We start from the raw sequence: 16,309 nt of genomic DNA, 5'->3' as shown, positions 1-16,309 counted from the left end.
GTCAATGCTATTCGAAGCCAATAGTTAATTCTGAGTTTTTAAAAAAAAGGAAGGTAAAGCTCTTTGTGGAGCAATGGCAAAGCCCAGTTGAACTCAAATGTCTACCTCCTCAAGGAAAGGGAAGGGGTTGGCTAGCTCTACTTAGGCCCCACTAGTTTTCAGACTAGCAAAAAGGCCTACCTCAATTAGGCTAAGGCCCAACCATTTAAAAGATCTCGAGAACGTATCTGGCAGAAATTATAAAAGTTAAGTCTGAAAATTGTATCGCTAGAAAGATGATTTTGTGACATGAACTCCTGCAAAATTTAAATTCATATATTTCTATCATCTGTAATATGATTATTTTTTGACATAATTTAAAGTTTTCATGACCACCTATATATTTTATTTATTTCTCGTCCAAAATTGTTAGTGCGCACACACAAAATTATGAAGCCACGCAAGATTTGCCTTCTTGACGCTTTTACACTCAAAACATTCCGTCCTTTTTTCTCGCCCTCTGATTTGCTTCATTTTTACTCGCTTCCTTGCTCATTTTCACTTGCTTCCTTCCGTCCAAGAAGGAGGAGGAGGAAGCTATGGTACTCTACTCTAGATTCGTGAGTTTGGACGGAAAGGAGTGGAAATAGTGCATGCATTGAGGGTAAATACAGAAGATAATGAATTGTGTTAGACTCCATAATTTCTGTTCATGGCATTAGGGTTCTCATCTTTTTTGACAATATATAAACAATTTTGTTAGTTTTTATTAAGTTTTCTTAAATTTTCAGTCCTTTCATTTTGTGAACTCGATCTATGTGCTTTTTTTGCGAGTATTATAAACTCATCCTGGTGTATATTTATATTTATTTTATTATATAAGACTACTAATCAATGGACTAAATAAAAATCTATATTGATAAAAAAAATTTAAAGGTGAGTAGCAAACGAATACATAGATTATTATGATTATTAGTACTATAAATAGGATTGCAGATTTTAATCAAGCAAAAGAAACTGGTAAAAAATTAATATGTAGAATATATATTATTGGGTAGTGATAATGTCAAAACTGTTTTTGTTGGCGCCAAAACTTTAGTGCACAAAAGACTTGTACCATGTGCAATGTACAAGGCTTTCATGCATTGAAGTTCTGACCCCAACAAAAACAGTTTTGACATTATCACTTTCCCTATATTATTTTGTTATTACTAATATGTTAGTAATACAAACAACCAATTTGAAGTGAGAAAAAAATACGAAAAGTGAAATAGTGTTTGAAGGTTATGCTTGGACATTTAAAGATTCTGTTTGAGATGCTACAATAATTTATAATTTATCTTAAAGCCGGCAAGATTTCTTTATTTATCAGGCCAATGAATGAAAACCTTTTTCTTGTCTATAGGCCGTCAATACATGAACACAACATTGAGATAAAATTCTTTTCACACTGGGTTGAAAAGAATAAGCTTGATCGGAGATCGATGGGTGTATAAAATATTGAGTTTTTGTTTGTAAAATGAACAGTATGATTCTTTGAACGGTGTGATACACCACCATCATTCGTTGTTGTCACCGCCGACGTTATCATCTTCATCTATAGATCGCAAGAAATAGTGGTTGGCCGCCCAAATCCCATCATTGTATTCCACTCGACGTCCGCCAGAGGACTCATTACCGATCAACGAAATCTACAAAAGCAGATCTTGAGTTGGAGATGAAAAAACAAAATAGAAAGGAGAAAAAGGAAGAATCCATCACAAATTGGTGATGGCAAACCCAAAAATAAATGGTAGAGTGGGAGATCATCTCTCCCGAATAAAACAGTCTGTAATATCTCTCGCCCATGAAAGATAAGGAGAGGAAGAGAGGGCCAGAGGGACGAGGAGGGAGGTCAATCGTGACGACCCTGAAACTAGGGGCTCTCTCTCTCTTTGGTTCTCTTTCTATTTTCAAAGTACATAACAAGTAAGACGTAGATAAATAGGTGAGACTTTCTCTCTTTATTTCCAAAGTACATGACAAGTGAGACGTAGACGTGCCTCACAATTTAATATTGGTTTTTCGATTGGTCTTTCACGTTAGCTTTTTAATTGAAAAAGGATAATGAGGTTGATTGTAACTCTCTCTCTTTCTCTTTAAAATCTTATTCTAAATAAACATTACGTAGGATTTAGCTCCTAAATCAGGTTATTAATTGCGAGGACAAAAATAGTATTCCAGATTAATATTTTCACAAGTTTGGCTTGATAATTGATTTTTGACTTTTGTGCACTAAAGTTTTGGCACCAACAAAAATAATTTTGGCATTACCATTACCCTTTCTAAAAAACAAAATAGCTTAAATTTCAACACGACTATTAATCTAATCTATTATCCTTAAGTATGTCATCTAATCTTATTATATTAAGTTTGAACACGTCTATTAATCTATAATAGGAATGAAGATTTGGAAAAATTATTCAATGCCCCATATGCCTATCCACAACCACATATTTCTGTAGGATCCGAGACTAATTAAATAAAAAGACATCACAAGAATGTGAGGTGAGGAGAGGCTTGGAGCACCGCAACATGGTGTCCCAAGGGCACTGAATACAAAAATGCTAGAGGCACATCACCTAGAGACACATCAACTACACTCCTCTCACATACAAGTGGGTTCCACTGGAACGGGACCCATCTGTATGTGAGAGAGGTGTGGTTGATGTGCCTTTGAGGTGATGTGCCTCTAGCATCTCTCCACTGAATAATCTCTCAAAGATTTGCCACGTACTCATGGCTCCTGAGTAAAATCGTTGCAGTTTTTTGGGAACGTAACCCCTTTATTGACTAATTTCAGAAATAAACTAAGTAAAATAGGGAGTATAAAGAAAAAGAGATAAAGGAGTAACAGCCCAAAAGAATAAAAACAGATACTCCTCCGTTCTAAAAAGATTGTCCGATCAAAACATGAATTTGAAAAATCACTTTCTTCTTGAAAAATGAAAAGAGTAATTAGCAGCATAAAGTTTGAATTCAACAAAAATACATTAATTTCATGTCCTTGTTTTGCAGACCGGACAATCTTTTTGGGACGGAAGGATGTACAACTGTACAAGGGACTTTCCGAGCTTAAGTACCCTCCCCATTCCTGATGAGATTTAGAACGAAGGGGGGAAAAACAAAGTTAAAATTTCCAATGCACTACCAGCTGTCCAGAGATGTGTTTGAAATTGAAGGACATTGCTGATTCTTCTCTGGGGACACACTAATCCAAATGTTACAATTCATGCGCCGCTAAGGCTTATTCTTTGTATATATCATTCAAAAATAGGATGAAAACAATGTCTATGGTCTTTAACATCTTAGCAAAAGTGCTCTCCTTGGGAACAAAAGACTCAAATTTTAGAATTCTGGTCAATTTGAGCTACCTGTTGCCGCAAAACCCTTCTCATAACCTTGTTTGTAGCTGTCCGAGGTAGAGACGAGATGGGCACGATATGTGATACCTGCAATAGTAGCATTATTAATGCCAAAAGAAGAGAAAAAGTTCTGCCATTCAAGCTATATGCAAAACATTTCACCCATAGTTTATACCTTGAAGAAAGGATTCAGTTTCTTCTGCAATGCAGAATTAAATGACGTTCTCAACTTATTTAAATCTGGGGCGGAGTCTCTGGAATCCTTGAAAACGACAGCAATGACCAACCTCTCAGGCCCACCTCCCGTAGGTGGCACCCCAACTGCTGCTGTCTCAAGAATATTGCTGTCGACTGCATTACAAATGCGTTCAAGCTCAACTGAGCTTACCTGCCAAATACATGAACCAAAATAGATTAGATAGATCCATACATAGAGTGGGGGCTCCAAATATAAGAGCAACCCTCTAATTGTCCACACGTGAAATGTGTAACTAAAAGTGTGAGCGTCGCTGGTGTCTTAAGGGTATCAATTCATCAGTCCTGCCACTAATTGAGATAATAATGTTTCAATTCACAATTATGGAGCCAGACTAAATTTGAATTCAAAGGTGGTCAGGCCTCCATTGGCCGTTCCTTGAGCCATGCTAACATGAAGGCTGTGTATAAATCATGTATTTGTTGAGCGATTTATGGAACCAAAGCAAAAGGTGAAGGACAAGATAAGGAAGTGAAGGAACTAAACTTAGTTATTTGGTTCCATTCCCTAAGGCTGTGCTTACAACAAAGATTTGTCAAGGAAAAGGTAAAAGTAAAAAAAAAAGCTATATTTGTTCTTTGTTTCCGCGTCAATTTCCTTCCCGTTGACAAATCCCACGGAAATCATTGATCAAATAAGAAACCAAAAACATCCTTTCACAATTCCATGATCCAAATGCAGACTAAAAAATCCATTTGTAGCTAATATAGGACAAACAAAGCAATAGAGCTGTATTATTTGATAAGAACGCTTGAGGAAGTTTCCAGTCATGATGCAAGCCATTTGACATAGATGGATCATCTCATAGTACGTAGCGATGTAATGCCACAATTCCAGTCCTAGTGCATATAGTCCAGGACTTCAGGGATCACTTGAGAAATCAACTTTTAGATAACATAGTTTGTACTCTTTGACTGCCCAGGCTCCTAAACATACCCGTGATAACTCAACAGTTAGCAAAGGTCAGATTTTAAGAGTAATACATACCTTGATTCCTCCAAGATTCATTGTATCGTCTGCCCGACCATGTGCATGATAATATCCTCTAGTAGTAAGCTCAAACACATCCCCATGCCGTCTTAGAACCTGGATGACAAAAATTATCCCCTTATGTTCAACAGAGTTAAATCCCCATGCTTGTCCTCTAGGAGGATGCTTAGCTTACCTTTCCATTCCAAACAGGCATTCCTTTAAAGTAGACATCATAGTGATCAGCATTTAGCAATGTATTTGAAGCCCCAAACATCAGGGGACCAAGCGCCAATTCACCAAGTCCTGGAACATTTGGTGGCTACAGAAGATGGTATGAGAGAGTAGTTTGAAATGATCAGGGTAGATGTATATATGCATATATATTATTCGAATCTTGCGGTTGGTTGAAGTCATTTATCAATGAAAATGATTGGTAATTGAACCAAATTCCTACTACTGCGGTTCCAAATCCCACTAGGTTACTGAACTGTTAGTTGTACAAATACTTAACGAAACAAAGTTTGATTAGGGCTGGATTGGAAACTTTGCATGAAGTCCATAAGAGATATTAGCAATAAGAAGATAATGTTATGCATCCAGAATAAAACTGACAAAAGTTTAATGGGTGGGAAAAAATGTTTAAGACTAAAGAGGAGTATATAATTAAACTTGCACATAATTGATGAGTATTGATGAGTACCACAACAATTCATTTGACACACAACTTCAAAGAGAGAAAATCCATGAAAACATGGCCTTTATTAAAAAAAGCAGTCATGCATGCTGTTCTTATTTTCCAAATATTAGTATGAACGCATCACGTCTTTCAGTAGGCTACTGTACGAACATGAGACATGGAAAATAGTAACTTGAAAAGAATAGAAGGGGTGACAAAAAAGGTTGAAGTCATGAAAAATGCATATAGTGTACAGATGTGGTATGTGCAGCATTCTTGGTGTAAGTAGTTAAGCATACACTTCTCATTTCTTCCAGACATAAGGTTGAATAGTGCTTACAAGAGGAATTCCGTCATTCCCAATCAAAAACAGACTACATCCCATAGCTGGTGTGCTAAAAGCAGCCAAAGATTGAGGTTGTAAAAATGACCCAGACACAAATCCACCACCAATCTCTGTGCCACCACAGTACTCCATGATGGGCTTGTATTGAGCCCTCCCCATGAGCCATAGGTATTCGTCGACATTAGATGCCTCTCCAGTGGAACCAAAGCAACTACCACATTTAAAAGAGGAAATTAATACTTGAACAGAACCTTTTTGCAGGAAGCCCATACTAGCATAAAATTTATTTAGAGCTCACATGTTGTGACATTAATCTCAGCGAGTCAGTATACAAGGAGCATGCAGACCGGGAAAACCCGGCCACACTTGCTCACTTTGTTTATATACTCCCTTTGTCCCTCTAAGACCCTGGCCAACTCAGCCACACATGCAAAACACACCATATTTGTGTTCTTCTTTTATCCCTCTTCTGTAACCAAACTATGCAAGGATACAATCATTACCCTATAAAAACATTACGTTTATCCATTGTCTTTCCAGGGAATTAAACTATTTAAGGAGCTATTACTTTAATTCAAAAGAGAAATAACAAAACAGAAAATCTATCAAATTTAGCTAATTGGCTTGTCAAAATGGAAATTTTTTATGCGACACCCATTAATGGAAAAATGGACTAACCTAAAGGGAGGGAGGGAGGGAGTATGTAAAGATATTTGACTGCTGTAGGAAGAATAAACCAGGTAAAGAGTAATACCAAAACTTTCACTCACCGGATTGCAGACCAATCATAGCTATCCGTACAATTTGCAGTTTTCCATGTCCTTACAAGGCTTGGAATAACACCAAGCATTGTTATTTTAGCATCCTGCCAAGTTGAAAAGTTAAAATATATAAGACACCAAAGAGAAGTCTCAAAAGTTTCCAAAAAAAAAAAAACCACACCGTAGAAATGTACTCTCTCTCTCTCTCTCTAACTAACTAACTAAGGTTCACCGTCCTAATTTTTACCTCTTTCCATTTGTAAGATGCATTATCTACACAACGTACCAACTTTTTATCCAAATAAGCCCGCAACAGTAACAGAATTGGGTCTTGATCTAGAAAAGCACATGAGAGGTTCTCCGGCTTCAACATTTACCATGTCAAGAAAACAAATTAAAAGTTGACTGGATGACACAGCAAACTCTGATTATCTGATTGGGACACGAAACTGCAAAGTTTTATACATCCTGCAGCACAATGCTGTTATATGGAAGGGGCTTACCCATTGAACAGGAAAAGGTTGATTAAAGTTAAGGATGTCGCCTCAATCTGATAATAATGTGCTCGACCCTGTCTTCAAGATCCCTATGACCATCCTGTAATTTCTAACTTAATATCTTGTAACACTTGTCCTGTCAGGCTGTCCATGAAAATCTGGCTATAAAAAGTTCGAACGCCCCCTTAAAGTCATGGCAACAGTGCCAGAGATCCATAAAATTAGCTGATGATGGACCTCAGGCCCGTAGCATAAACAAGCACTTCTGAGTGGGTGACTGAACCAAGCACTTCTAGTAAAAGATACGAAGGCTGAACAACCATAGTTAAGACATGGAGGCAGCAAATATGTCCGGGCATATCACTCATCGAGAAAACGCAAATATGTAGTATTTTATATTAAAAAAACTGCCAGTGTAAATTAGCAACACTTTTATGAACTTAATGCATAGACAATTAGTGGGTGACTTATATACATATTTCACAGATGTTCGTTCATGGGCATTGGATGGATAACTGCTCCAAGCAACCATTCCCCTTCAAATTCATTCCTCAAAAAACTTCTCAATATACCGCAATACATGAATAATGCAGTACATATCTTCTTCTCACATAGCCCTTAATTGTCAGCATTTCCCTTCTTTGATTCACATAGTAAAACATTACAAACTGAAATTCCTCATTGCCACCATCCTTAGGGTTGAACCAATGATTTGCCAGGAAGTTTCATTCAAGGATGAGTGCGTAAAAACACTAATGCACAAGGCCTAATACCAGGAGAGCAGTAACAAACAATGAATGATGGTTGTAAAAGGTCAACACATTGTAAATTTAGGTTCTTAAGAGGGATAAAGAAGGGTGAAGCCTATAATGGGGACAATGAACATTGGTGTGGTCTTGACTTTAAAAAAGGAATGTTGTAGCAGGGTCTTTGTAATTATGGTGTTCGTATATTCAGGCCACAGAGAGAGAGCGGGGGTGTGGGGGTTGTTAGAGTTGATTATGGATGCATATGGAGGGTCTGTCTGGGGCTGTCAACAATCGCTATAGAAGAGTTAAGTTCATCACAAATTTAATAAACCGACACCGACAAAACATTGCCATCCAAGTAAACTTTATGGCTCCTCTTGCCTTATAATGAAAAGATATACATGAAACTAATGAACTATTCTTGTGAAAGTAGTTTACACTAGGTGATCTTTGCATCAATAATTGTAGAAAACTATAACTCTTGGGGGTACATAATTACTTCGTAACCATGTGTATAACGCGATACCCAAAAACAAAAAAAAAAACCAAAGGCAGATTATCAGTAGTGAGAACAGGTTACTACCTGTACAAATTTTGCGAAGCCAGAACCAAGGGGAGAGCCATTATATAAAGCCATGGATGCCCCATTCAAGAGTGAGGCATAAACTAACCAAGGACCCATCATCCATCCCAGATTAGTTGGCCAAGCAACAATATCACCTTTGCGGATATCCATGTGGCACCAACCATCTGCAGCAGCTTTCAAAGGTGTTGCAAGGGTCCACGGTATAGCCTTTGGTTCCCCTACACCATAATTTAATCTAATTAGGTTTTTCAACTTACTGCCACTGCCAACTCTACATGTGATGATTCAGTCTTTGCAGTGCCATGAAACTAGCTACAACAACCCTGTTGATGAAAGGTAAAATGTCTGGTTGAGTCTTTATTTTCTTTTTTTTTGTTTGAGTTTGTTAGTGATCATGTAAAAGCTCATTACTAGAGATTCCCTGCATGTAATAGAAAGTGGCAGATGGAATCATCTTTCTCTTTGTTTAAAGGTTAAAATACATACAAATCCTGAACTCGACCTCGATGATCGATCTTCAACAGCATGCAAGAGAGAGATGGAGTCGATCTATCCTCAGATATGGAGTCGATCAATCTTCAGTTTGGTTTTGGCAGTGAGATACTTAGATGAGTTCATGGTGTAGAGAGGAAAACGAGAGAGAGAGAGAGAGAGAGAGAGGAGAGAGATTTCACAGATGTATGAAGGCTGCGTATCAGTTACTAGGTGTAAAGTAGGGTTAGAGGTTTCCAACGGCTGATATTGGAAGAAGCCAACGGTAGAGATTTCACAGATGGAAATGATACTAAGTAAATACACACAAATCACAACCCTCAAACTTTACATTACCTGTAGTTCCCGAAGAGAAAAGGATATTTGTGAATGCATCGACAGGCTGTTCAACTGCAACAAATTCAACATGTCTGCAAATTTTGGCAACACCATTAGACCTTAAATGGCGACAAATTTTATAAAACTGGAGAGGCTGCTAACAAACTCTTTTACATCATGAGTATCTCAAAATGACAAAATGTTAAACCAAAGGAGTTAATTGTAGCTTTAAGATGTCCCACACTTGCATGCTCCCCAACCAGCATGTTCATAATTACCATGATGTAAACATGGGCGCCACACAATGGTATTCTTGCTTCCAAAAGTTTTTGAATGGAATTAGCTCCAAGAACACAAGTTCCGCTTAGTTTTATTACCTGCAATATATGTACTACTTATTTAATGAGCAAGACTATAATACACCCGTCCTATCAGAGTCTTCAACCATATACCGGCCATTTGAGGGAGGCAAGAGATAACACTCCGGAAAATATCTCGTACCAAACCAATTTTACCGTCCATGTCTTAGAATCTTAAAGTCTCAAAATTTGATAGATGAGAAAGTTATCAGCTACATGTCCTAGCCAAAATGCTACATATAATTAGAATCTAACTCATAAATGTCAAAGCCATGCAGAAGTCACCAACAAAGATTAAAAGGTAACATACAACATATAATACGAGTTCTTGCCTGAAATGTTTGACTTTTGCTAGAAAATCATGCCAAGAAATGTCACCATCACGCAATTTTGTGTCAAAGCTGGAGCTCCTACTTGGAATAACAATAGCAACGGGTGGCTGTGCATCAATAACTCTACTGCAGATTTGAACCTATATGTGAGAAATAGTCACAATAGACAGAAGAGAAGGAAACCACCATTCAGCTAAAGAGTAACACAAAGCTTACCTGTACAAGGGTATGCTTTTGTCACCACGAACAATGAAATCCTGAGGAAGAAAAGTTTGACAATGAACATATTACCCAAAGTGGAAATAAAGGCATACATCCACCTAGGAAGAATGTAATTTGAAAATTGACGGATATACAGTGGACTGGATGCAAATAACTTTGAAGCTAGTTTCACAAATAACTTATGAAACCAGGCATCTAACATAACTTGATAACCATTTCAGAGCAAGTACAAGGAATAAGTACAATAACATTTAGCATAGACTAGTCGCAGGACTGAGCTTCCAAACACTATAGCACAGTTAAAGGACTAGGGTAAGCTGCAACCAATACCAGTAGGAAGCTTCCAAATACAAATCTTGTGCCTCCATCCGTTTTGTCTCCGTACAATCTTGCCAACCTAGAAGCTATGATAGACATATCCAGAATCTCTCTCTCTCTCTCTCTCTCTCTCTCTCTCTCTCTCTCTCTCTCTCTCTCTCTCTCTCTCTCTCTCTCTCTTCCAAATACAAATCTTGTGCCTCCATCCATTTTGTCTCCGTACAATCTTGCCAACGTAGAAGCTATGATCATCCATAACCAGAATCTCAATCTCTCTCTCTCTCTCTCTCTCTCTCTCTCTCTCTCTCTCTCTCTCAAGGTAGCCTCAGCTCCTGCCCAGCAACCTTCGGTAATCTGACCGATAATTCTCAGATACTTGATGAACAACATACCCAAACAAACTTACACATGCATAAGCAGACTCTTGAGCTCATTCACCAACTTGGGAGGTGTACCAACTCGCATAAACTAACTTGGGAGGTGTTATTATACCTACATGGGACAAACTCTAACACTACCCTTTATGTGTGACCTCCACTTGTATGTTGATATATATACAGAAGGTGCATATAAAGCACAAATGCAAGAGAATAAATTATACTCTGAACCCAACTGATTCTTGCCCAAAGCCTCCCTAAGCTGTGATTAGAGTTTCACACAAGAGTCCACCCATCAGAACCCTCTTCTTTTTTTTGCTCGGCCTATCAGAACCCTCTTCCATATGTAGCCAAACCTTAGTTGGTGAGAGTGACAAGACCTAGCGCAATATAGGCTGAGATAGATGAATCTAAGAATGATCCAGTAAACAGTACACGTGAATAAGGCTCCATGATACTTCTAAACCTCCTTTCTGACGTATGCTGGAAACTGAAAGCACAGATGTAACTCCTAAAAAGCATTATGAGTCTAATCTTGAATGCCCTGCAATCCGGAGAGAATTACCTGGGTAAAGATTGCTTTTGCCTTTGATATTCTGAGCCTGGCAGCAATTTCATTAGGAGCAAAGCTATCAGCAATGGATACTACTACATAGCCTGCCAGAACAATAGCAAGGTAGATCACCACAGAATTCACATCCATTGGCATATCTATGGCAATTGCAGATCCTTTGTCCAATCCAATTGATTCAAGCGCATATGCAACTAACCTACAAAGACAATTTAGCAGGATTCGATAAACAAAAAATAAAAAAGAGTTGGCAACGGTCTACAAGAAGAGAACAGAAAACATCATGAAAACTAAATGCTTCTCACCAATCATAAATGATACATGTGTGCATGCTTTGACTCACCAAAGAAACCGTTAGGATAGACTATGAAACATGAGAACAGAAAACAAGGGAGGAATCTCATCGTGAGATAAAATCCTAGAGCCCCAATACCCTCCATAGCAAATCAGGTAAAAAATACCCTCCTAATAATGATTTGGGTTGGTCCACGGGATCGCAAACAGGTCATAACACTAATGGGGGTTGAAGTCAAGACCACTTGCTACGAAAACATAGCATTGTATACTGCATGTACTAATAGCCATGGCACAGTCTGCCATTTAAAGAAACCATACGTTGAATTGGCTGTTAAGAGCAACTTTGGTTATGATGAAGCTCTGCTTTAATCCAACATAGCAGCAGATGAACTGCACAAATGTTTCTATATGCAGGAAAGCACCTGCCTGTGATTTCATTCTACATAGCATGTTATAAATGCTTCTCACCACTTCACGCTCAACTATCAACGACGATAAATAGGGGTGGCCTCTATCACAAGCGAACCCAAAAGTGCATACAGTAGTACCAACTACAGAGAGAGAGAGAGAGAGAGAGAGAGAGAGAGAGAGAGAGAGAGAGAGAGAGAGAGAGAGATCACATGCTGCTTCTTTTTTCGCTCGGCAAAAGTCAGTGGTGTTAGTTGAAGTTAATGAGGTTTGAACTCCATCAAATGCATGTTTAGTCTATGGTGGCAACCATTCCACTTGCAATATCACATGATTTACCTACCACAATTTTTTAATTAACCCTTCAGCACTATCGGTATTAACCAAGTGTTAGACTTGTCCCACATCGCTCCTCTAAGTCACCCAAGCTTGGTTAATAAATTCTAGAGGTTACTCCACCTATAACCAATTGATTTTAGGTTGGAACCCTCCAAGAAATCTAACATGGTATCAAAGCTAGGTCATGGGTGACCTCACCTCGCATGGGAAAGTCTCTGTCATCTCGGTCGGCCGAGTCAGTCAGTCAGCTCCTGGTCTGTCACCTCCACGTGCATCCGGGCGGCACATGAGGGGGAGTGTTAGACTTGTCCCACATCGCTCCTCTAAGTCACCCAAGCTTGGTTAATAAATTCTAGAGGTTACTCCACTTATAGCCAATTGGTTTTAGATTGGAACCCTCCAAGAAATCTAACACCAAGATGCCACACATGATCAATATTGATGTAACTAGAGAAGACCGCTGCTTATTTGTAAGGTATAAACACCAACTGCTTTATTATTTCCTTTTTATTTTTTGGAAATTATATGAGTACAATATCAAATTCAAACATGTAAATGTTAGGTTCTTAAGAGGTAACAACACAAATAACAATTGTTAAAGAACCACAAACACCCATTAGCAATGCACCAAGATCACCCGGTACCAATGGAACATCATTCAGATGTTAGCACAACACTCCTAGTACCAACTTATTGCAAAATATTGTTAAGGCTAACAATTAACTTGAAGGCCCCGAGGAATATGGTCGGGTAAGCATGTTTTCATTGAAAAACAGTACCACTGCAAGAAAGTATGCACATACAATGTACTGGAAAAAAATAGGGCCTCAAAGGAACAAAAAGTAGATCCAACCACATATGGAATCAACAGCCATAAATAGCAGAGTTGTCATCATGCTACAGTCTTATCCTGAGATTATAGGCAGTTATCAAGGAAACAAGTTTGCATCCATCTCCCTAACCGCATTGCTTCGTGGAAAGTGAATAGTTGCTAATCACAGAGTAATCACTACATGTGATAAAAGTACCACATAAACAAGTTACAAGATTAAACCTGCTACCCTGCTAGAATACATAACCTTTGACTTAAATTACTCCCAGTTAATCAGTAATTGAAAATGACAGTTTGACAACAGTATGGCTTATGCATAAAAGAATCATACCAAACCTCTGTGCGCAGTTCATCAAGAGTCATCTTCTTAAGAGGCAATTTATCTTCTCCTTCATCACGCCATACAATCATTACATCATCCAAAGTCCTATTTCCATTCAAACTCAAGCAATTCCTTGCTGGATTCAGATGTGCACGAGGTAGCCATTGACCTCCGGGATGCGATGAGTCCTCCCGTAAAATAGATTGTGGAGGCACCGAAAATGACACACTCATTTCGTCCAATATGGATCTCCAATAAGCCTAACAAGGGAACAAAATAAAGAACATCTTTTTGCTGATTCATAGGGGAGTGACCGAATCTTTTAAAAACTCTAATAATACCTCAGGGTTTGAGACTGAAAATTCCTGAAATTCAAGGAAGCTTGATATGGGATCCTTATATCTTGGACCCAGGAACTCTTTCCCGCGTCTCTCTAACAGCTTCCCAACATTGGTTGAGGCCATTCTTTCCCTACCATATATAAGGACAATAGTACATAGAACCAATTAGTTGCCTGAAATAACAGCATAAATAAAATGCAAACATTACAAATACAATAGTCAAAGACTATAAATATTTCTCCTTAATCTTGCACATGTATTTTGATATACTACTCGTCTAACCTATAACAATTGCATAAAAAGCATCCCCACCGAAGTCCAATAAACAGAATTATCTAAGTGTTGTTCTCTCATTATGTGACCCAGACATAAACACGTATGCCAAACTGTGTTCTCGCTTCTAAGGGGAAGGGAGAGTTAATTACAGAGATGGGATTCAGTTATAAGAAAGGATGAGTTTGTTAAATGCAACTACTAAGATAACAAGTCCTAGCGAAAGCAAAATGGCGAAAAAGGATGCATGTCCCCTATAGTCCTAGCATTTTCCGGTAAAAATTATACAATATTTCCACTTAATAAAACTTGCTTAGTTCCCTTTCTAAGACATGTTTTAGTTTCTACTGAAAACTTAATTTTTTAATTTTTTTTTATGGCAAGAGCAATGCTAGGAATACGTCCAAGTTACATCCACTCGACCTGTGCCTAGCATTTTTGCTCTAACAAATATTAGGATCTGTCTGTTTCCCGATAACTGTGACCAGATCACCTAGCTCAGTTTACCAGACATTCTCATCTCCTTTCGTTGATACTTAAGCTTCTATTCATTTGTCAAGAATGTAGCGTGGAATGGTGTTCTCGGTCAAAGTTGAGTAGGGTGGAGTAAAGGAAAATGGAATTATTTGTATGTGTTTGTTCCATTAACAGAATTTCGCAGGAAAGTATTTACTGGAAGGGAAGATAAAATGTTGTGCGCAGAGCCGGCCCAGAGTCGGCCAGGAATATGCCCCACAAGCCCCCGGCTTGGAAACCCCACCATGGGGCAATAAAAAAACATTTTCCTGTAAACCCAACAATAAAATTTATAAATTCAATATAATTCAAGTTAAAAGTACAATGTAACCTTAGGCTTTTTTTTTTCGTTTTTAAGACTTGTATCTCATTTTATTTTTTATGACTTAAGTGCTCAACCACGCTTGGGTGGGGTTTGGGCAACTCAATCATCAAGACCGGGACTGGTTGCGCACGTCACAACTTTCTTGGTAATTAAACGTCCATAAATTGAAGAAAGTTTGATTTTTTCCTTCATTTCTACATAACCGAATTCGCTTGACAACCAAACAGAGGCTTTTAAGATACAAAGTAAGATGTCAAGGAGCGGTTCTTACGGGTCGGGTATCCAGGCGGGAGGGTCGGGTCCGAACTCTCGGTAGCAGCCGTAGTACATCATCCGATGAAGAGAGAACGGTAATTCCGGCGTAAGGAGTTGTTTGGAGATCTGTCGCCATGTCTCCGGAGTGGCAGGGCCGTAATTCCGGACGATTTCGGAGAGACTCTGGTGAAATTGGTCTGCAACTTCGGAAGGTAGTCCGAGGGCTGCGATGTCGGCGGAGGAGATGGCGTCCAGAGACTTGTAAGACATCACTTCTTCTCTTTATTTCGCGGGACTGTGATTGGATGGGTTGGATCAAAATATTTGATTGGGGTGTGGATATATCATATATATAGACATGTGAGAGTGACTCAGTGACTGATGAGAGGAGAAACTTTTAGGTACACCGGGATACCAAGCCCCATGGTATTTCTTTCGGTTCGTTTCCCCTTTTTCGGCCATTTTCTGATCACATTTGAATGATCGGTTCCGTTCATTTTGTCGAGTTTGGTGAGGACCATAATCATTCCAAAAATTGTGTTCATCGGACTTTATTTGATACGTGATCGGCACACTTGAAAATAAAATAAAAAACTAAAACTGAGTCAAAAAACACACTGAATCAGAACCCAGATTTATGTCTTGTCCTCTATACAATTCAAAAAGAATTTTTCAAAAAATTTCCCCTACTTTCAACATTTCTTTCTCCACTTATTACCCCTATTAGTTTTCAAAAAAAAAATTCAAATACCAATCCAAACATAGCATAAGTTTTTTTGCAATTTTCACGTGTGCCGATCATGTATCAAATAAAGTCCGATGATCACAAGATTTTGAAAGATTGAGGTCCTCGCCGAGCTCTACAAAATTAACGGAGCCGATCATCTAAATGTGATCGGAACATGGCCGAAAAATAAAAAACGGACCGGAAGGAATACCATAGGGCTTGGTATCCCTAGTATACCTAAAAGTTTCTCACTGATGAGAATATGAAATGGCAGAGGTTTTTTTTTTTAACCCAGCCGAGCTTCGTCGTGTTCAAGCTCGGTTCTTTATTAAATGAGCCTAAAACTCGAGCTCGGCTCGTTCTGAACTTTTTAGACAAGCCGAGCTTATACAAACGAGCCGAGCTTTTGAGTGTTGAGCTCAGTTTATTTAATGAATGACCTGAGCCATGAGCTATTTG

General features: G+C 38.5%; 1 protein-coding gene across 2 annotated transcripts; it reads right to left on the bottom strand.

The window, feature by feature from the left end:
• Positions 1–1,387: 1,387 nt before the first annotated feature.
• LOC131312150 (hexanoyl-CoA synthase) lies at positions 1,388–15,447 on the bottom strand. Of its 2 annotated transcripts, XM_058339913.1 has the most exons (15): positions 15,140–15,447; positions 13,755–13,884; positions 13,423–13,673; positions 11,210–11,414; positions 9,944–9,984; positions 9,728–9,853; positions 9,055–9,128; positions 8,224–8,444; positions 6,404–6,498; positions 5,628–5,844; positions 4,805–4,930; positions 4,627–4,725; positions 3,559–3,771; positions 3,393–3,470; positions 1,396–1,670 (listed from the first exon to the last, which is right to left on the bottom strand). In XM_058339913.1, exons 1-15 carry the CDS (start codon positions 15,391–15,393, stop codon positions 1,539–1,541), a joined length of 2,262 nt encoding a protein of 753 aa, XP_058195896.1. In that variant the 5' UTR covers positions 15,394–15,447; the 3' UTR covers positions 1,396–1,538. The 2 variants fall into 2 exon arrangements, with proteins under 2 accessions (XP_058195897.1, XP_058195896.1); XM_058339914.1 differs by lacking the exons at positions 13,755–13,884; positions 15,140–15,447 and having other exon boundaries at positions 1,388–1,670; positions 13,428–13,592.
• Between the last annotated feature and the right edge of the window lie 862 nt (positions 15,448–16,309).

This window comes from Rhododendron vialii, chromosome 12a (genome assembly GCF_030253575.1).
Source record: "Rhododendron vialii isolate Sample 1 chromosome 12a, ASM3025357v1".
NCBI classification, from domain to species: domain Eukaryota; kingdom Viridiplantae; phylum Streptophyta; class Magnoliopsida; order Ericales; family Ericaceae; genus Rhododendron; species Rhododendron vialii.
This window is presented reverse-complemented; position numbering and strand designations above follow the sequence as displayed.